This window comes from Pseudogymnoascus verrucosus (assembly GCF_001662655.1).
Source record: "Pseudogymnoascus verrucosus strain UAMH 10579 unplaced genomic scaffold scaffold_2, whole genome shotgun sequence".
NCBI classification, from domain to species: Eukaryota; Fungi; Ascomycota; class Leotiomycetes; order Thelebolales; family Thelebolaceae; genus Pseudogymnoascus; species Pseudogymnoascus verrucosus.
Window position 1 is genome coordinate 467773 of NW_017263653.1, and position 20304 is coordinate 488076.

Sequence of the window (20304 nt, forward strand, 5' to 3'; positions counted from 1 at the left end):
TCCAAATAAAATAAATAGTATACAGCATATAACAGATCTATGAACCTCATAAATAAATAACCTTCATCGTTGTCTTATCAACTGCTCGCGGATAAGATAAGACTGACGATCAAGGCCGTAATTTCCATAGCTACTCTGTCACATCCCTGGAGACACCTCTCAGAAATCAACACCGCTGCCATTTTACGAAGATTCAAAGGCATGGAATCACCCTGTCTCATGCTAGAACTGCTATAAAGCATTAAGCTGTTACGTTTCTTTTCACACACGCTCGTTTCGCGGCTCCCTGGTCTCTGACATCCCTACGTGTACGACGAAGACCCCAAGCACCTCCCCAGGTAGCACGTACAACTATGCAAGCTATCCCAACTCTACTCTCCAGGACGCTCTTCTAACAAGATTTATACACAGACCTACAATGGCACCGAAGGTATCGAAGACGCCCAACAATGGCGATGAACCACGCCGACGACCCCTCCAAGCCTATAACTCATTTCCTCGAATCGACTCCGACCCCAAGGACTCCTCACGACGGACCAGAGCCAGTACATCCGATGGCTCCAGCCCAAATGTCAATTATGAAAACGATGCTGAAATTGCCAATCAACCATCCGAATCCGATTCGACCCCTAGCACAATCGATCGGGCAAGGAAGGGGAGCGACAAGAGTGGTGAATTAGATACTTCAGAGCTTCCGTCAGATTTCGATGCACTTCCAGTTGAGCTCATTAGCTTAACGGATACGTAAGTCTACACATAACAGTCAAGGGTGCGTATACTATACTGACCCAAAATAGCTTCGTCGATTCCCTATCCGCGAAAGTCCACGCAACTCCCCCGACAGTCGACAGGCTATCCATGCTGTTGCAGGACTTCTACGTCCTAGCTGCCACCCATATAAACACGCACATATCAATACTCAGTTCTCGTCAGAATCGACGGGCCTCACCGTCTGCTTCAATATCTTCCAAATCATCTGCTGCCAGCAGGATAAGAGCGAGGGCGGTATCAATCGGCACCAAGGATCGGCCGAAAGCGTTAGAATCCCAAGACTCCGAACAACAACTTCTGACAGTGGAGGAAATTGCGGAGAAGAAGAAGGCGAGGAAGGTGCTGGAGCACAAGCGGTTGGCCTTGGAAGAGGCTGTTGAGCGGAGAGTATGTGACAAGGTATATACCAAGATATGGCGGCACCGGAGCACGCAAGACGAAGCGCAGGATGAGAAGCTACGTTCGAAGACAGCAGCGCTGGCCGTTGTGGGTATTGGACTGACAGACCTTGGCATTGACCTGGGCGAAGAAACCAGTTCAAATGACGCCTCCAAGGAGGAGGAAGTGAAATCCTGGCTCGAAGGGGCCAGGCAAGAGCTTCTTTTGATGAATTCCGACACGTCGCCATTGGGAAAGCTACAACATCTTAAGGCTGCACACAAATGCATAGTCGAAACACTCTCGCACTTCCATCCTTCCTCCTCGGCAGACGAAATAATGCCAATGCTGATTTATACCTTGATCACCTCCCCAACAGAAGATTTAAACGTTATCAGCAACCTATACTTCATCCAGCGCTTCCGCTGCGAGTCTAAAATTGATGGAGAAGCTGCCTACTGCCTTACCAATCTTGAAGCCGCCATCACCTTCCTCGAGACTGTCGATTTGACCCAACTCCGAGCTGACGAGGCTCCTTCAGGACCTCCCAAGTCGTCAAGCCGTCCAACGACCCCTCGTTTCGAATCGCCTCATCCTATCTCTGCGAGCACGCCAGCTCAGGGCGTGAGCACCCCTTCTCTAAGTCCTGCGGTCATCAGCCCACCCAGCACGGACTCCCGATCAGGCACCGTACGCAAGTCAGATCTTTCCCCATCTATCCTACGCCCTCCACCAACAAACCGCCGATTGAGCGAGCTATTCCACCCCGCGCAGGCCCTCGGTGCAGCAGCTCAGGACGCGGTTCTCAATACCGCTGACCAGGGCATCAAGACCATCGGCAACAGTCTAGGCGAGAGCTACAACTTCCTCCTTGGCAAGCTCAAGGAGCGCCAAGAAGCCAAGCACGAAGTCGTCGTTCCCAAAACCCTCGATGAAGCGAGGAAACTCGTCGAGCCTAATCAGCCCGACGATGATGATGTAGACGCCGCCTCAGCCTCGCTAAACTCCATGGCTCCGCCAGCACCAAAATCAGACGACAAAGCCATCCACCTCATAGCCGGCCGCCCGCCCCGCGACCGCAGCATTGACAGCGCTAGTAGCTCTGCGAGCACTAAGCGCGCTACACCAGGCGTCACGGCGCCGTCTCTGCAGGTCGCGGATGGGATCCGTATGCTGAGCAACACGTTCAACCCCATGAGCAAATTTGCAGGCGGGATCGGGATGATGCGCGGGTTCGGGCGTGCGGCGCCTCCTGCGGCGGGGAAGGAGGAGATGGATGGCGCCGTGGAGGAGCTGACGACTGCGTTTCCTGACTTGGCTGCGGTGCTGCCCCCGGGAAAGGCGGGGGTGAAAGTTGACCCGCCGATTCAGCGGTTTATGGAGGTTAGGGATCCGGGGGAGTTGAGGCTCAATGAGGTTGTGGAGTTGTTGAGGGATTATCGGAGGTTGGCGGGGTCGCTGAAGGAGTTGGGTGCGCTGTGAGGGGATGGGGGAGATGTTATTTTCGTGCATATTTTCTGTTGTTATTTTGCATTTCAGCTAGGTGTTCATGGTGGCATTGGTGCTATGGGATGGGCTTAGATGTATTTCCTATGATTCGAAGCGTATAAATATTGTCACAAAAAGCGTGTGTGTAGAATCTTTAGAATATCTATATCATGGTTTGATATTATGACCAATGTAGCTACCACTGTTCAACTCCCTGATGCTCTCGCCTTCTTTCTTTCATATCTATGACAGGGCAGGCTTGCACGTTCCTGCACCGCCAAACGCGCGGCATTGTATCTGAAAGTCATCAAATTTCTCATTGCCACAGCTGAATTGAAAATCAGCAGAGACAAAATTGTTTCCAATCCTTGCGTACTGTAGGCCGCCGCCGTATTGAAGTATATCAGGAAGTTGCTTGTCGTCGTAGTTGTCGTTGACGCATGTCATGACATCTCCAGCTGTGCCTCCTGGGCCCACTAATGTCACACTACCACCAAGGACAGTGTGGAAAAGACAGAGCCCAACTGTAATAGAATACAGAGAGACCTGCATCTTAAATGGGAGGGTGGTGTAGGAGTGCAATGGTTGAGAGTTGTAAACGGCGTTAAATATGAGAGCTTGAGGAGAAACGTGATGTCGGAGTATGATTGTTGAAGTTTATAACTGGCGTTAAATGTAGAGAGTTTAAGCGTTGCAGTTTATGACGGCTAACTAACATCAGAGGCCCTTGACCTTATGTTTATAGTAATTTCAGATTGTCACTCCCCCTAACCCTTTGATCTATAGCTTTAAGACCTACTCTAGCCCCCCTAAACAAAAGCACTCCTAACCTGCAGTCGTGGGCCTGTATTACTTCGTACGACTAATCCAATGTAACGAAGCTGGGCCTGTTCTGGCGCATAATTCCTATTGGTATACCACGATTATTGGGCAAGAGTTCAATGTATACAGAGTTGACTCATCTGATAAAAGAAGGGCCGTTTTTGGTCTTTGTTATAACAGATCGTGGAAGCGTTGGTTGGTCAGGCAGATCTATGTTGAGCCATTCCACACGTTTATACTGAGCTGAACTAAAACATGGCCAGCCGACGCCCGTTGTACGACTACGAGCAAACCCATCAAACAAATAATGGCATATGGGTGGTATGTTGACCATGAGATACTTGTAGGTATGCGACGATTTGAAGGCCAATGTCATTTGGGCTGTTTGTCACTGTCTGGGGCCAAGGGGCTGGCGGGATTCGGTATTTCATGTTGGAAACTGCATGATTTAATGATATTATCATACATTCCAAAGGCAGAGCCTGTTATATAGACACGCATGTGGAATATTATGCTATACAGTGGCGCACATGTAAAATAAAATGAAATCTAAATACGCAAAGATGCGCAGGCTAACAACAAACTCCCTTTCTATATTCCCCCCCCCCCAAAAAACCCCCAATCATCATTCACAGCCATATTTTAATACGCAGCCTGGTGGGTAAGAGCAGGACAAAGCGCGATAAAAGTATGGATCAAACTGCGGATTTGTTAGTCTAACTCCCAGAGGTAGGGAGCAACCGAGACTTACAAAGTTATTGCCGCCATCAACACAGCCACCATATGCCTTGGCTTCGTCGTCTGAGCAGCCCACTTGTTATTCTCCTCATCCATCGCAATGATACCCATCGTGCACGTAAACACCGAGTAGGCGAGGACAACCGCCATCGTTGAGCTGAAGCGGCGGCACGCCTTCCCTGTGGGGGCGTCACCCGCAACAGCGCAGACACACAGGCCAAGGAATGCGAGGACTTGTGCAGCGAGCTAAATGGGGGTTAGATAAATGCTCGTATTGTATATTTCAAGACGGGGTAGGGGAACGCACGAATACGGTTTGGAGTGGGAACCCAGAGGCGCTCCATGTAGCAGTGATGTGCTCCATTTCACTGTGCCAGCTGTACCACATCCCGTTCCAGATGTTCATCGAAGCACCGACGGCGGACATTATAGCGGTAATGAGGTACAAGCCTGAGGCTGCGGTGTGGCCGCGGCGGTGCAACCAGTACAAGACGGTGCCTGGGGAAGCGGTGCCACGGGCGAGGGTGGCGATGGCGGTGAGAATGCGGGTGGTTATTATGACAAGGTAGATGGCACTGGAGGGGTCAGTGATGACGATACAGAGGGGGGAGATGGCTTACGCAATAGGGTAGACACAGAGTAGGCCGGCGAGTTTGTATTGTCGTGCTAACTCACTATAGCCTTTTGTTAGCGACTGTATAGAATAGATGGGGGGTAGTGGTTTGTCGAGGAGGGGCAGTAGCTCACCTCAATGTGTTTATACGCTGTTCAAGTTGATCATGGCTCCCAAAGGTGTCCAGAACCTCTTGCCACTTGTATCCATCCATAGCGATCGAGACGGTTGGGAAGTATATGAGCAGCACGATCATGGTGATTTCGTAGATGCTGCTGAGCATTGGCACGATGCTGCGTCGGCATACGCGAACGCTGAATTGCATGACAAGCCATACTATCGGGACTACGAGCTATTCAGAATGTCAGAGCTGCGCCATTGTCCATGATTATAGGCTCCTTACCAGAGGGAGTACATCTGCGGCTCCGTTCGACCAGAAGCGTTTGTATTCATAGCCCGCCCATTGGTCTCCACCAAGTTTATTCGCCTTCAACAGCTCCTTCGTCTGGTACAAGAACCGTCTCCCCGTAACCGCAAGTAAGACGGCAACAAAATGGAGCAACAAAGTCCACAAACTGCCAGCAGGCTCGCGGACAAGTAGGCTCAACACAGTCCAGCCCTCCGGGGCTGCGGCTACCCTTCCCTCATTGCGCTCATCGAGGCATAATCCAGCCTCGCGCTCTTTCCTACGCAGGAAGCACTCTTCTTCACCAGGATCGATAAGGTGGAGTTCGACGAGGTTGTGGATAATATGTGCCTCTTCTTCCTCTTCGTCGGTGAGGCGTAGCTTGTGAATGGGTTCCCCGACTAGCTTCTCGTCGACGGCCAGCATATCGTCGCTCGCGTGGCGGACCGCGCCGGCGCTCTTCTGCCAGAAGAACGGCATCGTTGGTGCTGTGGTGTTGTTGTTGATGAGGGCGAAGATAGGGAATGGGAGGGAGGAAATACGTTGACGGTCTCGACGCTATGATTGTTTGACACCCATGTTCCTTGGCGTGTTGGACCTTCTAGATTGAGGTATCGCAGCCGATCGAACATATTTTACTGGGCCAGGTCCGGGTCCTCTAAGGGTCGGTTGATCAGGGGTATGCATGTGTGGTTTCCACATAAACAAGGCTGCGGGCCGGTTAAATAGTCTGGCCAGTAAAAGCGCTGGGAATGTGACAACGTGGAATTCTGCACAACATCTTGGAGCGAAGGCACGAAAAATATGAGTACACAGAGACAACGATAGATTAACAAAACATGCATCTATATTTCAAAATGCGCCCAATAACTATACGCCAAATAATAACTTTACGCTAGATAACAATATGTGACGCTTAAATAACGATATATGCCTCCAGTCCCAAGCAGGATCCATTCCAAAACGCCTATACATGCTCAATATCAACTTACACACACATATCGCCTCAAGTCGCGATATTCACCTTCTCACATAGCCATTTTATGGCTTAGACAACTGCTCTTTCCTGAAGAACCTCAAAAATCCAAGAGTAATAATAAGCTGGAAGATCAGCCCGACCCAGAACCATGGCTTGCTCAAGCCCGGCAACGGTCCAACCGAGAAGTCGGGGAATAAATCGCCCTGCCCTTCCCTGTTTGGCGATGTAGCCCTCGCAACCATTGTTGCCACGGACCCAAAGATCTGCGCTCCAACAAGCGTGTACGCGATGTGCAACCTCGTCAGAGTCTGGAGGAGGATCATACCGAACCCTACACCCTGGAAGGCGTCGAGGACACCGAGCCACAGCCACAGCGAGCGTGAAACAAGTGCGGATGCGAGCGGCGATCCGGTCCAAGGAAGGAGGATGCCGATGTTGGAGGTGGCCCAGAGGATCTGAGCCCAGCGGGGTGCGATGAGACCGATTGCGAAGAGAGGGAGAATCCAGGAGTGGCCTTGAGAGAGCTTGGCGAAGAGGAGGAGAAGGAGGGCCCACACGATTATGAAGAAGAAAACGGCGAGGAGGGCGATCTGGTAGATCTTCGCCGCGTTGCTGCTCCAGAGGTATTGCCAGTTGCGACCTGTGGAGGCGGAAAGGAAGTAATTTTGAATGATGATGACAATAAAAAACCAGATAACGATGTTACGGCGCATGATGGCCTTGTAGAATGAAGGTACATGGCCCGGAGCTTGTCGGTAGTAAGATGGTAGTCCGAAGTAGCAGAGTGCGCCGATACCCCAGATGAGGCAAGCAATAGGGATCATGATGCCAGTGAATTTGAGGCTGGTGGTTGTAATCATGCTATCGGAGAGGGCGGCACCGGTGCCCAAAATGTTGTTTTGGTAGTTACCCCATGCCCAGAGAGCAACGACGTAGATTTGCTGGGTGCCTTGGATGACACAGGCACGGAAAACCCAGGATTTGATAGGAGAACCTAGACATGTAAGTTAGTTTCGAGTTGTGAAAGGAATGGGATAATAAGTCAACGTACCTCCTTCGTCACCGAAGTTCAGAGCGAAGAAAATTGAACCTGAGGGCGACGCGGCAGCATACAATCCAGTTGCAATATTCTCTAGCCAAGTTTGAGCAACTTTAGAGCTATTGGCGACTGGTACAAGGCCGAGCAAGAAGAATGCAGATCCGTAGAAGATGAAAGGAATGGAGAGAACATAGACAGATGCGGCTTTGCGGAACAAAATCCACCAAATTACCGAAAAGACGATGTAGATAGCTCCAGTAGCGTAGATAATGCTGGCTGAACTGGCTGTTCCAGAGAGCAGGGTAACTTGATACGAGTTGGCAGCCATGATCTGACCGAAGGCAAGGACGAAACTGTAGACGGGCCAGTCGCCGATACGGCGCTGCATCAAGTATCTGACACCAGTGGGAGGCTTGTAGTCCTGTCCAAGTAGCCACTCGTCATCATCATCACCCATGTTGTAGGCTTCGTGCTCTCCATCGTATAGAACAGGGGTGGGGCTTGCGCGGTTCTTCTTGGTCAGGACAGATGACCCGCTGTCCGACCGATTTCTAGATCTAGATCGAGAACGGGAGCGGGATCCTGAGCGGGAGCGGTCGCTTGAGCGTCCCAGCTTAGCATTTTTGAAATCGCTATACCACTCTCGCTCTGACTTTACGAGGTAGTCTTCAATGCAAAGTGCATCTTCAGAGTTACCAGCTGAAAGGTCGGCAAGTTTGCCCTCGAAAGCCTTGTAGTATTCGCCCTTGCTGTCAGTGAAATCGGGGTCGACCTTCTGAAGAAGGAAGTCCTTTTTGTCTCCCACCACAGTGTTCAAGCTTAGCATAGAGACAGGGCGGGAGCGAGATTGATAGTGAATGCCCAGGCCATCCCTAGTTCGAGCTTGGTTACCGAGTAGACCATCTCCCTCGTCTCTTGACGGCCCATCCTCAGCCTCAGGGGGGGTCGGAATATCGCGAGACAACAAAGAAACGGGCTTAGAAGGGTCTGAGATAAGGCTGTCACGGTCACGTCCGTCTCCGAGGTCGTTGTCGTCGTCGCCCAGGTCGAGAGGACTGCGGCGGCGGTCAAAGTCTGACTGATTTAAGGTAATTTGTGAAGTGGTGGCAGTGCTGGGTATGGAGTTATCCGGGTTGAAGTAGACAGGGTGCAAAGGAGGGGAGTTTCCGCCTGCTGGCGTCGCGTCCATGCTCGCCGATCGAGAGTACATGCCGCTGACCGGTCGAGAATATGTGCCACTGTTTCCGCGGGAGCGACGTCCCGGTAATGGCAGACTCAAGCCGCTCCTAGGGCCACCTCTTTCGACTTCCTTAACGTGGGTATTAATCGCACTCGACTGAAGGTTCTCTAATTGTTCAACCCAGGCGGCGACGGGGAATCGTTGCTTGGCAGATCTAGCTCGCATCTTTCGGCGGGTTTCGAGCTTGGATGCCAAAGCTTCCTTGATCGATCCCTTGAACTGGCTAAGCATGTGAGCGGTAGTAGTCGACTCGACAGTGAACCACCAGCCGGGCATTTGACCGAGACCACCAACGCGAGCTCCAACACCAAGAGCACCCTTGCGACCGAACTCGACAGCGACCAAACCGAACGGCTCATCACGGGATGGGATAAGAGCAAACTCGGCACCACTGAAAATGAAGGGTGGGAGAGCAGTGAACTCGGGCTTCGAGTACACACGACCAGGGTATTTCTTCATCATGACATCCAACTTGAGAGCAGCGAATTTACCGTAAAGATCGATGACCGGACCAACAGTGAGGAGCTGTACCTTGGGGTTGCTCTCCAAAACGGCGGGGAAGACATCGGCAATCAAATCAATACCCTTTTGCATACTCCAGCGACCAACAAAGACGAACAGTTCGGCATCCGGGTCTTGGTTTAAGCCAGCCCATTCCTGAGCCTGACCCTTGAGTCCAGGGCGAGCAGATTCGAAGGCCTCATCAATTACAACCTTGCTATCGTCCTGTTTACCAGACCACTCACCAAGATCCGTAGGATCAGGGTTGGGGAGTTGCCCAATCTTCTTCAGACCCCAGAAAATGGGGTAGCGAGCGTGAGAACGGGCACCATATTTGGCACTGACACCGACGGCCCCAAAGCCCTTCTGATGAAGGCGGATATACGAGGCTCCAGCGTGGAGCAGATTGAAGACGTCTCCGAATTGGACGTATCTTTCCACGATCTCGGAGGGGAGGTTGAAGACTGAACAGACCTCGTTGAATTCCTTGGCATTTCGCAGTGGCCATAGACCTTGAAATTCGGCATTGTGGAGAGACAAGCAAACTGGAATAGTGCGATCTGGAAGCATGTAAAGAGGCGCCGCAGCTCCGTGATAATCGTTGATATGGTACAGATCAATGGGGAAACGTGCAATTGCAAGGGCAATACACTGATTCCAGGTGGAGTAGTAGACGGCGGATTCGAGATCATCCATTCGAGCCGGGTAGGGATCAGTCTTTGTCTGCTTCCTGAAGACGGGAGCATCCAATAGGACGTATGTAATGTTGCGCAGAATGTGGTATTGGACTTCGACCTCATAGGTGGAACCAAGAATAGTCACAGACATAGGCTCAGCACGTTCAGCTTCGGGGTATTCGACTCCACCGACACAAGGAACAACCCAAATCAGGTCCTGATGGCCAAGATTCTTTCCCATAAGTTGCGCCATGACACCAAGACCACCAATCTTGATCTTGATAGCCCAATCTTCAATATCGTACTCCATAGTAGCAATAAGGATGGTTCTTCTGTCTGCAGCTGCACCAGCGGCACCAGCTGCGCCAGGCACGAGGGACAGGCGAGAGGCAGCTGCGCTGCCAGGAATCAGTGCCCTTGACTTCTGCTTACCAGCGAATCTCTTTCCAATAAATGCAGGGACCAGAGCTCCCATGCCCTTGACCCTGACACCGACCTTGTTGAACTTAACAGAGTAAAATGCGCCCATAAATCCCCAAACAGCGAAGAGGCCAGTTAGGACTGGGGCCACTGTGCTAACGACGAAAACAACGATCTGGAACCACATGTTTCCGGTTGGCAGAATTGTATATGCAAGCGTGCCGTCATTTACGGACAACCTGTATCCCAGATACGGCATTGCCGGTGCATCCTTGAGATCAAACGATGCAAGCCGGAGAGTGGGCGGAGGCGTGCGGTCGAGGATTTGATCGTTGTCAATATCGCCGAAGACAGCGGTCTGATCGGGTAACCCATCAGGATTAATACCCCATTGATTAAGCTGAAGCTGTCCTGGCCACTCAGAGATGAGGTCATATTTCCACCAACCATCTTTGTCCAGACGGAAGGTATTGAGGATACCAGAATCGGCACCAAAGCCATTGAAGGAGCCGAGGGCGAACAGGTTTGGGATTCTGCGGGGCGGCGAGTCGAGATCACCATGTTGGACGTAATCAGAGCTGCCAGAGTCCCTGTTATAATACTCCACAATTACATGCTCGCCCTTCCACTTTTGCTTGGCTGTTCCTGTCCAGTTCTTGGGCGGAATATTAACTTCCCCGCCCTGGTACAGGAACCACTCGCTATAATTCGTCCAGTCCAAGGTATACCTCCACGAGTTAGCTCCAGCAGCCTTGTGACTAATGAAAAGGGTGCCATTGTCATGGCGCTGTAGCAGACTAGAGCTGTAGTTTGCCGAACGTGGGAATGCAATCGGGTTGTCCTGTGCGCCAGTACGGAAAAGGAACTTATCGGTCGACCCAGTTGATTTGGTCCCAGTTTCCATTGCAACGTCCTTAACAGTGATAGCGTGTACACCATGGCCGACACCAGTGAGTGTGGCACTGAACTTCCAAATGCTCGGGATATTTCCTGGGACATCAAGTTCAACCTGACGGGGCACATTGGCGCACTTTATGGAGCCTTCGAGTATAGAAGCAGTTGTAGCATCTTCTGTTGTGGATGTGATTGTAATTCCTTCAGTCACACTAGTACAGTTCATTTCGTTCGAGAAGTATAGCGCGATTTCGATATCTTCTTGCTGGCCAAGTGGAACAGTCGCATTCAGTCGTGCATCGTGCCCTGGGACAAACCTTGTTATCATAGGGTTGGGTGCAACCCATTTGGCCTTTGGTACATAAGCCCTAAATTCGTAGGGCTTTAGGGAGACTGTCTTTAAGCATCCGCTGGTGAACTTGGGAGGCGGTGCAGTAGTTGTTGCTTTAGGCTTTGTCGTCGTCTTGGTGCTAGAAATATTGGCTTTCCCGGTTGTAGAAGCCTTCTTACCAGTGCCAGTTTCGGTTGAAGATTTGTCTTCGGCAGTACTAGCCTTTGTGGCAGTTGGAAGATCGCTGGCTGCAGTATCGGTCGCAGTTTCGGCTGCAGTTTCGGCCACAGTCTCTGCTACGGTTTGGGCGGCGGCTTCAACAGCATTGACAGGTTCAGCTCTAGCTTCCACTGCTGCGGTAAAATCCAAAGAACCAAATCCAGGCACCACTTTTCCACTCAGAAGGGTAACCTCGTCGTATGGGTAGAATAAATTCCTGAGAACCGTTCCTGGCGGGAAAGGGGCCACCAATGCAAGATCGTCGACAAGGCAATTGAATGCGTAATTGACGGTCACATTGTCGTTGTGGTACAAAAGCCAGACTTCTTGTTCGCCCTGTCCGCCAGCGGTACTAAGGTCCTGGATTTTTGGAAGTCCGCTTCGGAAGGCACTCCAAATACCTACTTCTCTTGTTTCCTCGCCAATTGGAATTTGCTGGGTCTGGTTTGAAAGTGCCTGAAGGAACAATCCATCGTTAAGAACTGGGTAATTGAGTCGCATTTGGTGCATGCCTTTAATGATATTGCGGATCGGATGTGAGGGGTCTCGATGGTCCAACGAAACCTTATCGTCTTCACAACCTTTCTGGGCATTAACATCCCCAAAATGAGAATATTGCGAGGAACTCAAGTTGTAACATCCGTGGGCCTGCCACGCCACAGACGCAGACATAGCTTGTCTACCAAAGAGGTAATTGTCGGCTGTATTATCAAGCAGGTAGAGTCCTTGCTCTTCTCCATAGTACATTAAGGGGATACCGGGCATATGGATTGTGGTGATAAAGCTGCCCAAGAGCTGCTTCTCAACGCCATCTTGGATTGCAGGCCAGCGGAAAACATCTAGATACGTAAGTTATGGTGCCTCGAGGGTCATTGTGGTGGCTTACCTTGATTTGCTGTTCCGTACATGTGCCTTGGGTCCAGTTTGTTGGTATTTGGGTTGACCAAGTCGTTACTGCGCAGCAACACGTTCCACGTTTCCACCCAGTCTGCTGGGACATCATAGAAACTGGCATCAAAGCCTTGCATTCCAAGAAACCTCGTCAGGGATCGATAAACCGAGTAATGAAAGGCCGCAGCATCATAAGCTCCATGGTCTTCATCGCGCATGAAAAGAGTCGCATTTGAGGCATTGTTGAGCTTTACTGCCTCATCCAGAGTGATATTCCCGTATGCCTCTGGAGTACGTCCACGGCCCAGATAAAGACTTCCGAATGTGTTTCCTCCGGAAATTTCTCCAGCAATGAAAAAGTTGTCTTTGCCAACCTCGCGGGCGCATTCTCGGATGCTCAGATTGATTTCTGCGAGCGCATCCAGGGTGATTTGTGTTCCCTTATCGAAGCGATAACCATCGATATCCAGCTTTTGGATCGTCAGGCAAGCGAAGTTCTCCAGTTTCTCGCGGACTGAAGGCATCCATTCCCTGAGGCGATCCTGCACCGATTGATATTTTCCCAGCTATAATCTCTAATTAGCTTCAATTTCTCCTACTGTGGATCACAAGGGCATTTGCTAACCTGGTTTTGCCAGTCCGGGAAAAATCCGACACCTGGGATATCTCCCGCCTGGTCAAATTCCGAGTCGAAGCATCCGCCCAATTGGCTCAGGACATCTTGTCCCACCTCATGGCCAGTGTCGTCCCAAAATGTTGGGTATGCGCATGTCTCATTGTATTTGTCTTCGGTCTGAGGGTGGAAGTCGTGGTATTGCCTGGTCTTGTCGCGGAGTACGACTTTATATTCGGTTGGCTTGAATGGCGCCGAGTCGTTTAAATGGCCCTCGAATCCGTGCAAGTCACCCATCGTGGACATTGTCGTATCAACAATTATGTACACTATCAAAGCACCACAAATTAGCCACCACAACGCGCAATGGGGGTCAACATGGACTGCTTACTGCCTCGTCTGTGGATTTCGTCCACCATCTCTCGGTATTTTGCGATGTCACCATAGTGCTGGTCCAGAAGTGTGAAGTCCAACGGGGAGTAGGAATCTGCGCCCCAGGGGAAATTTAACCAAGGCGTGCCAGCAATATACAGGCCTTTCACGCCCATTCCTGCGATATAGTCCAAGCTGTCGATCAGGCCCTGGATATCTCCGCCGTGTCGCAACATCGTTTGCATCGAGTCGTGCTCGAAGAGCGTCCCGTTGATATTATCGTTTGACGGGTCGCCATTGACGAATTTGTCCAGGAACAAGGTGTAAAATGGGAATCGCCAGTTCGTCGGCGATGGGTGATATGTGTGCCCAGCCCATTTGTTGTTGACGGCACCAAGCGTGGGGTCGTCTTCGTTCAGATTGTATCCAACATACTCTGCCTCATATCTGAGCGCATTGCTCCCCAAAGCATACAACCCCCATAACGCAATTCGCAACAGCGAAGCCATGGCTGGCGACGCCTATCCCGCCTCTGCAGGCAGAACTGGGGAAATGAAGAAAGGTATGGTCTACAGTACAAAGCCACAGGAGCTCGCTCGCGAAAGTGGTCAGCGAGTTGGAGCTGCAGGTATTCGTGGACCAGAGGCAAAACCTAAAGGCAGTGGTTTTGAGGATTAAGAAATCTGCAAGACAAGAAACAAAAGTTAAATCGGGGGCGGAAGGAAGCACATATTTTTGGATGTCGCCAAAATATTACCCAAGTGGGCGGGCTGGCGCACGGTGTGCACATCACTTTTATAGGATCTAACATAACCGCCTGGGATGCGGCTTATCTCAGCCTTGGCCAACCGGCCAGAAGCTACTCTAACTATAGGACGGCACAGTACGTAGTATGGGGGCAGTGAGATTCCGGAAAAGACCTCAATATGGATCGGACGCATTGGAGTCACGATTAGGCATTCAATCGGAGCATCAGCCATATCTTTTGTCATACCGCCCATACCGCGGCTACGTGAGTATATCCTTGGCACTCGCAAGGCTATGTGCACATACTATTTCCAGGGAGACTCTGCGCGGATGTTGCCAGGCCGTGTTTCTCCCGGATAACGCCACATCTCGCAAAAGCGAAGGATGGTAGAGGTTCCTATCCTTACGTATCTGAAGCTGAATCTCTTTAAAATCGAGACATGGCGCCACACTTCACCCACAACTTATGCAGCTCCTCCACGACGGAAATTTTGATGGCCAAACCGAGATAAAGGGTCAAACAGGGCTGAGAGCACCTTGGTCATTGATGCCGCTTATTGGCCGGGGTGGGTGGAAGGATGCACCCACACGTCAATCTATCTTCAGCCGTACGCACTGTTGCGTTGTCCCCACCACTATTGAGTACCAACCAAATGTTACGAATCTGGGGAATTCCACTCGCCAGTTTTCCACGTGTAGACGCAGTACAGCCCCATGGCATGAGTTCAGCGTTAGAGCTCTGATGACAATATCCCACGCCGCATCAACAAAAGCCGCAAGTTCTCAATTCACATCGCGCTGAGAATACTCTTCTATTGCTCCAGCCGGAACTACCGAAAATGGTACAGTCAGTCCAGAGGATCACACTAATATTGGTGTTGCCAGGATGACAGCCCAATTTAAAACTGACCGTCCAGCTCTCATCCATTGCTTATGCAAATAACGACGTCTCATTCGCTGAGCGGGATAGCTCTAGTTGAGCACAAGCCAGACCCGCCAGTTAGGGTCTACCTGCTCACTCATCAGCCACACTCCGAGTCTAGCGTGGCGCGAGTCAAGTCTTGGTGGTGCCAGAATTGCCGTAGCGCAAATTACGCGCTCCTTAGGCTCCACGTTGTGGAGGAGATGTCGCCTATCAACCCCTGCGTTGACAAATTTGCCGATGTGGCCCTCGAATTTCCTTTTTCCGTCGAAGGATTGGACCCCTGTACGCGCCTGGGTCCATCAGAAACACTAGCCGTCCAAAAAAAACCTGAGGATTTATCGGACGGTCATCATGATCTCAGCCTCCTCGGCCAAGCCACCGGTGCCACAGAGGACAAGAATAGAAATAGATACAGGAGAATATTGTTCCTGAGAGTTGACGATCCGCGGAGGAGGCTCTGGAGATATTATTACATTCCATCACCACGCCACAGCTCCACATCACGCCTTTGACCGCCTCTCTCCAGTTGGTGTATTATTGGTGTGGCATCGTGTGTAAGCTGATGCGATATCCTCAGCATTTGTCATACGTAAGTTGGCCGTGCCGTTGATGTTCTCGCGGATCACCCAGCCGGGCCAATGCGGACGTGCCCAACCCCACGCTACCATCTGGAGACCAACCCCACAGACAACTCAAAACATATCACGTGAAAGCGCGACACAGTAGTGTTCTTGGCGGTCAGACACTTTATACATCCAGGTAAACCCTGGAGGGGAAGCTAGATAGAGTCCAAATATTCTCAGGTTGTCAGATTCATTTCTTGGCATTTCAGGCGAAGTATATGAGGTGTGCTGATGCCCCTCAGGTTTGACCTTGACTCCGGTTCCTCGCAAAGATAACGAAATCTTCTGGAGTCTACTCTTGTCTGTTCATATAATCAAAAAAATTGATGCTGTGTACTTTTTTCCAGTTGACAAAGGCTTCAGGGTCCCCTGCGTGTCACCTGACATAAGTATTGTGTCGTCGAATTCGGTCTTTGGAGATAGCTAGCTCCCCGTTCCTAAATATATTCTGGCTGCCTTGAGATATGCAGTACCTGGCGCCTTTCGGCAGTAAGAATCAAAAGCGCACGCTAGCAAGGAGAGCATATAGCAGTGTAGTTTCTCTTCTCTCCATTTCTTCCTCGCTCCACAAAGGTTCATTTTTCAGTCTGTGCCATGTATCTCGAGATTTATGGGAATTCTGGGCATAACACCCTGTCGTAGGTGATCACATACTTGAGAATATTGTCTGTGACATAATATTGAAGAAGTAAAAGCTGTGTGTACAGCAATAGGGTGAGAATGGCAGTCTTGGTGCCTTGTTAAGGTAAGAGGCTCTGGCTGCTTAGTATAGATGACGTGCATATTTTTACATCGTGGAAGGAACTATGGTATCTTACTCTTAACGGATTAGTATGGAAGGCACGCATAAGCATGATGTCTTACTCATGACGGCTTAGTATGGAAGGGACACATAATCTTCAGTTGTGGAAGGAACGATGACACTCCAGGCCGCTTAGTCACTCTCGTATATTATGATAATGGGATAATGATGAAATAAACATGGCTGATTCTCTCAAATAATGACCTTTCTGGATTAATAAATGGTTTAATAGATAGAATTCATCTTTTCACGTGGAGATTGAAGCTTCATCTACTGGAACGCAGTTAAATATGCTCTACATTTTATAATTTCGCCAATTTAATATCTACTCTTTTCAGCACTTTGTTATTTTGCTCACTCACAGCTATTGTTTACATGCCAATATAACGATATTATGCCCAGAGGATATTTGCGAGACCAAATCACTTCTCCATAGCACTTCTCTTGGTGAGGTGATAACTTGCACGGGACAAATATAATTTACATTGCCAAGACCAAGCACGTGACATACAGATTGTTGTCCGCATTTGGCAACTATCGCGATCCACTTGCAACGACCTCTTTTGCTATACACATGCTCTGTCAACAATATAACCTACAACTGCGAATTGCCTATGCCTCGCATTTGTATGCTCTGCCGATGGCCATCTAAGCTACGTAGACGAGCACGGCGCTCGCGGATGTTGACAATGATCATCCTCATCTCGGTCATATGCATCCTGGTCACCCCCTTATACATCATATATAAGCCACCGAACGTCTTAATACGGTATTTCCAGTACCGCTGGCCCGATGTTCTTTGGCGTGTCCCGACATCATCCAAAATGATCGCGCTTACGATCGATGATGCGCCTTCAAAGCACACGGCGGAAATTATGGAGATCCTCAAGGAAAACGACGCGAGGGCAACGTTCTTTGTCATAGGCTCGCAGGTAGAAGGGCGTGAAGAGAGGCTGAGAGATTTGGTGCGCAATGGAAACGAGCTGGGCAACCACGCGATGCACGATGAGCCCTCTCGCGCGCTGAGCGACCAAACGCTAGTCGCTGAGATCAAGGCTGTTGAGGAGATGGTTCTCGAGGCATATACAGCTGCCAGCGTTGACACCCCTCCAAAGTATTTCCGGCCTGGCTCTGGATTTTTCAGCGAGCGGATGCGTGAGACCCTGGGAGGGTTGGGTTACAGGCTGGTCCTGGGCAGCATTTACCCTCACGATCCTCAGATCTCATCCTGGAGGATTAATGCGAGACATATTCTGAGCATGCTACGACCGGGTGGGATTATTATTTGTCACGATAGGCGAAGCTGGACTGTGCCTATGCTCCGAAAGGTGCTTCCTGAAATGCGGCGGAGAGGATATCAAATTGTCACCGTCTCGGAGCTCCTGGAGGCGAGGATTTGACGTCATCGCAACTCTTGTCACTGTGGGCTTAACAACATTTTATGTTGCCGCATGTGTTCGCAAACATCCGCAGAGCCTCCCAATATATGGTACATATCTATGCCGGTGTCCTGTTTGTGTACTGACCCCAGAAGTTGGCGATATATAAAAAATATTGATGGAGACATTATTGCCGATGGAGGCTCGACGTCCTACCGTAAGCTGGACGCCAGGAACGCACATACGGGACATCAATGTTTGAACTGTACCGATATATTTTATGGCAGGATGATTGCAACCACGGCAACATTGTACAGTACAATAATTATGTATTATGATAGCTAAACTTTGTTTTGGAAGTTACGTTCGTGTCTGGCACCTTTCCAAAGCTGGAACGCTCTTTCCACTGTGTAATGTACGTGATAATTTTGGAAAGAGCCTTCAAGGAGCCTGCAAGAGGAAAGAGTCCAAAGATGTGTCACTGACAGCCTTCTCTCCTTTTACAAACAACAAACTGAAATGATACATCAACAGGCTGGGAGATTCTTGCCTTTCAAAAAAAAAATCACTGAGACGACAACAAAATAGTCCAAAAAATGGCATCCGCACTCACCATGATGCCCCCTCGAGATAAAACTGATGGAAATAAACGCCTTCCACCCATTGGTCGTAGTGTGAAGATACAGCCCCCGAGACTTACACCAGAGTCTGGAGAGCCTATTACGATCTTCATGTAGGGCTCCAAGATACCCTAAAGCAATATACATCACTACAGGTCACTGATACAGCACAGAACTGGCATTACGGGGTATATTGGTGGGACCGTTGCTAATTATCTTATCTCGTCTCATCCCGAAGTCAACATAACTGCTCTTGTACGAAACGAAAATCATGTATCCAGTATTCGGGCAATGTTTCCAAATGTTCGGATAGTGAGAGGGTCTCTTGATGACCGAGACGTCTTGATTGAGGAGTGTTCAAAAGCAAAAATGGTTCTACGTGTGTACTCTTCTCCCCAGAGTTCTCCCTCAAAACACCAACTGATGGATTAATGATCAAAGGCTAATTGGTGCGGTGCTATAGAGATGGCTACGGACCACGAGGAAGGCTTGTTGTCAATAATCGAAGGCATAAGAAGTAGCAAAGAGAAAGATTGCGGGTATCTCATACACACGTCTAACATATCGACGCTGATCGACCGAGACTTTCCACCGGGGGAGTGCGACGACAGGTTGGGCGATGACGTTGCCGATTTGAATGCAATCAAGGCAAAACTGTCAAAAAACGCGAGAGGTTCGGAAATAATGATCATGAATGCGGCAGCACAGAACACCGAGAACCACAGGCCCGTGAGGTCTGCCATAGTGTGCACTCCAGCAGTATATGGCTTTGGCCGGGGGCCAATCCGCAAACGCGGAGGAAAGTTGACAGACTTGATGAGGGCTATCATACTGCATAAAAGCGCATTCGAGGTGGGAAACGGGCGAAACTTTTGGAGTTTGGTTGATATCGACAATCTGGCTAAGGCATATTTGCTCTTAGTCGAGAAAGCACTCGGCCCAATAGGCGTGGGGCCCGGAGACTGGGATTCTAAAGGGTATTATATTGTTGAAACGGAGGAACTTGTACGTATACTTCCCAATCTGGCTTTATTGTCTGCTAATGATCAAGTGCTGGGGCCTATTTGCACGAGGCATAGGTGATCGGGTCCAGCAACGATTTTTTATCGATGAACCATCTATTGTCAAGAAGTTGACCGATAACGAGGTCAATGCAATATACGCCGGAGGCTCGACATACTGGGGGACAAATGCTAGGCTCCTGGGGACTCGTTTGCGCAAGCTTGGTTGGAACCCCTACCGCGGCGATCTGGTAGAATACGTCGATAAAAGATTGGGGGTTGAGATTCAGGAGCTTTATGGGATCACCATTGAGGAACAAGAATTTGAAACAGACGAGAGACGTCCCGAGGCTTCCCTAGACAACCCGTCCGTTTTACAGGCCAACTCTGGAAACGTCATGGATGAGAATGCGGATGCTGTTTCGACTGATGAAGAAGTGTCGATGCAACTACGGAGAGAAGCGGCAGCAGAGACTAGAGAACCGACAGCAGAGGCTAGAGAACGGACAGCGGAGACTAGAGAACCGACAGCAGAGACTAGAGAAGAGACTGAGGAAAATGAAGGGGGAGGGGGAGAAGAGGGGCAAGTGAGAGAAGTGGGAGAAGGGGGAGAAGTGAGAGAAGAGACAAAAGAGACTGGAGAGGAGACTGAGGAAAATGAAGGGGGAGGGAAAGAAGAGGGACAAGTGAGAAAAGAGGAAGAAGTGAGAAAAGGGAAAGAAGTGGAAAAAGGGGAGGAAGTGAGAGAAGAGAGAAAAGGGGAAGAAGTGAGAGAAGTGAGAGAAGTGAGAGAAGAGAGAGAAGGGGAAGAAGTG

General features: G+C 50.0%; 6 protein-coding genes across 6 annotated transcripts in view; 3 read left to right on the forward strand and 3 right to left on the reverse strand.

The window, feature by feature from the left end:
• Positions 1 to 2: 2 nt before the first annotated feature.
• On the forward strand, positions 3 to 2822 carry VE01_00812 (uncharacterized protein). The gene is made up of 3 exons (XM_018270340.2): positions 3 to 355; positions 412 to 744; positions 798 to 2822. The coding sequence occupies exons 2-3, from the start codon at positions 419 to 421 to the stop codon at positions 2629 to 2631; spliced, it is 2160 nt and encodes a 719-aa protein (XP_018134866.1). The 5' UTR covers positions 3 to 355; positions 412 to 418; the 3' UTR covers positions 2632 to 2822.
• A 37-nt stretch (positions 2823 to 2859) lies between these two features.
• Positions 2860 to 3326, reverse strand: VE01_00813 (uncharacterized protein). The gene has a single exon (XM_059463304.1). It carries the CDS (start codon positions 3187 to 3189, stop codon positions 2881 to 2883), a length of 309 nt encoding a protein of 102 aa, XP_059320092.1. The 5' UTR covers positions 3190 to 3326; the 3' UTR covers positions 2860 to 2880.
• Positions 3327 to 3872: 546 nt separating this feature from the next.
• VE01_00814 (uncharacterized protein) lies at positions 3873 to 5783 on the reverse strand. The gene is made up of 6 exons (XM_018270342.2): positions 5214 to 5783; positions 4945 to 5162; positions 4818 to 4871; positions 4505 to 4772; positions 4211 to 4443; positions 3873 to 4159 (listed from the first exon to the last, which is right to left on the reverse strand). The coding sequence occupies exons 1-6, from the start codon at positions 5694 to 5696 to the stop codon at positions 4102 to 4104; spliced, it is 1314 nt and encodes a 437-aa protein (XP_018134864.1). The 5' UTR covers positions 5697 to 5783; the 3' UTR covers positions 3873 to 4101.
• A 297-nt stretch (positions 5784 to 6080) lies between these two features.
• On the reverse strand, positions 6081 to 14177 carry AGS1 (Cell wall alpha-1,3-glucan synthase ags1). The gene is made up of 5 exons (XM_018270343.2): positions 13412 to 14177; positions 13033 to 13349; positions 12403 to 12973; positions 7247 to 12355; positions 6081 to 7189 (listed from the first exon to the last, which is right to left on the reverse strand). The coding sequence occupies exons 1-5, from the start codon at positions 13899 to 13901 to the stop codon at positions 6258 to 6260; spliced, it is 7419 nt and encodes a 2472-aa protein (XP_018134865.1). The 5' UTR covers positions 13902 to 14177; the 3' UTR covers positions 6081 to 6257.
• Positions 14178 to 17049: 2872 nt separating this feature from the next.
• VE01_00816 (uncharacterized protein) lies at positions 17050 to 18228 on the forward strand. The gene has a single exon (XM_018270344.2). It carries the CDS (start codon positions 17104 to 17106, stop codon positions 17887 to 17889), a length of 786 nt encoding a protein of 261 aa, XP_018134862.2. The 5' UTR covers positions 17050 to 17103; the 3' UTR covers positions 17890 to 18228.
• Positions 18229 to 18536: 308 nt separating this feature from the next.
• Positions 18537 to 20304, forward strand: part of VE01_00817 (uncharacterized protein) — a gene marked incomplete at its 3' end in the record, with an annotated part of 2029 nt that continues 261 nt past the window's right edge. The window contains exons 1-3 of the mRNA XM_018270345.2: positions 18537 to 18867; positions 18952 to 19493; positions 19540 to 20076. Coding sequence (XP_018134863.2) covers positions 18780 to 18867; positions 18952 to 19493; positions 19540 to 20076 — 1167 coding nt within the window. The 5' untranslated portion in view covers positions 18537 to 18779. The remainder of the gene's footprint in view (positions 18868 to 18951; positions 19494 to 19539; positions 20077 to 20304) is intronic.

Coding starts and splice junctions, on each gene's coding strand:
- VE01_00812 (XM_018270340.2), top strand. CDS start 419: ATGGCACCGAAGGTATCGAAGACGCCCAACAATGGCGATGAACCACGC. Junction 745..797: donor CTCATTAGCTTAACGGATAC/GTAAGTCTACAC, acceptor GACCCAAAATAG/CTTCGTCGATTCCCTATCCG.
- VE01_00813 (XM_059463304.1), bottom strand. CDS start 3,189: ATGCAGGTCTCTCTGTATTCTATTACAGTTGGGCTCTGTCTTTTCCAC.
- VE01_00814 (XM_018270342.2), bottom strand. CDS start 5,696: ATGCCGTTCTTCTGGCAGAAGAGCGCCGGCGCGGTCCGCCACGCGAGC. Junction 4,773..4,817: donor CTCTGTGTCTACCCTATTGC/GTAAGCCATCTC, acceptor TGACCCCTCCAG/TGCCATCTACCTTGTCATAA. Junction 4,444..4,504: donor TCCCACTCCAAACCGTATTC/GTGCGTTCCCCT, acceptor ACCCCCATTTAG/CTCGCTGCACAAGTCCTCGC.
- AGS1 (XM_018270343.2), bottom strand. CDS start 13,901: ATGGCTTCGCTGTTGCGAATTGCGTTATGGGGGTTGTATGCTTTGGGG. Junction 12,974..13,032: donor TCCCGGACTGGCAAAACCAG/GTTAGCAAATGC, acceptor TAGAGATTATAG/CTGGGAAAATATCAATCGGT. Junction 7,190..7,246: donor GAACTTCGGTGACGAAGGAG/GTACGTTGACTT, acceptor TTACATGTCTAG/GTTCTCCTATCAAATCCTGG.
- VE01_00816 (XM_018270344.2), top strand. CDS start 17,104: ATGCCTCGCATTTGTATGCTCTGCCGATGGCCATCTAAGCTACGTAGA.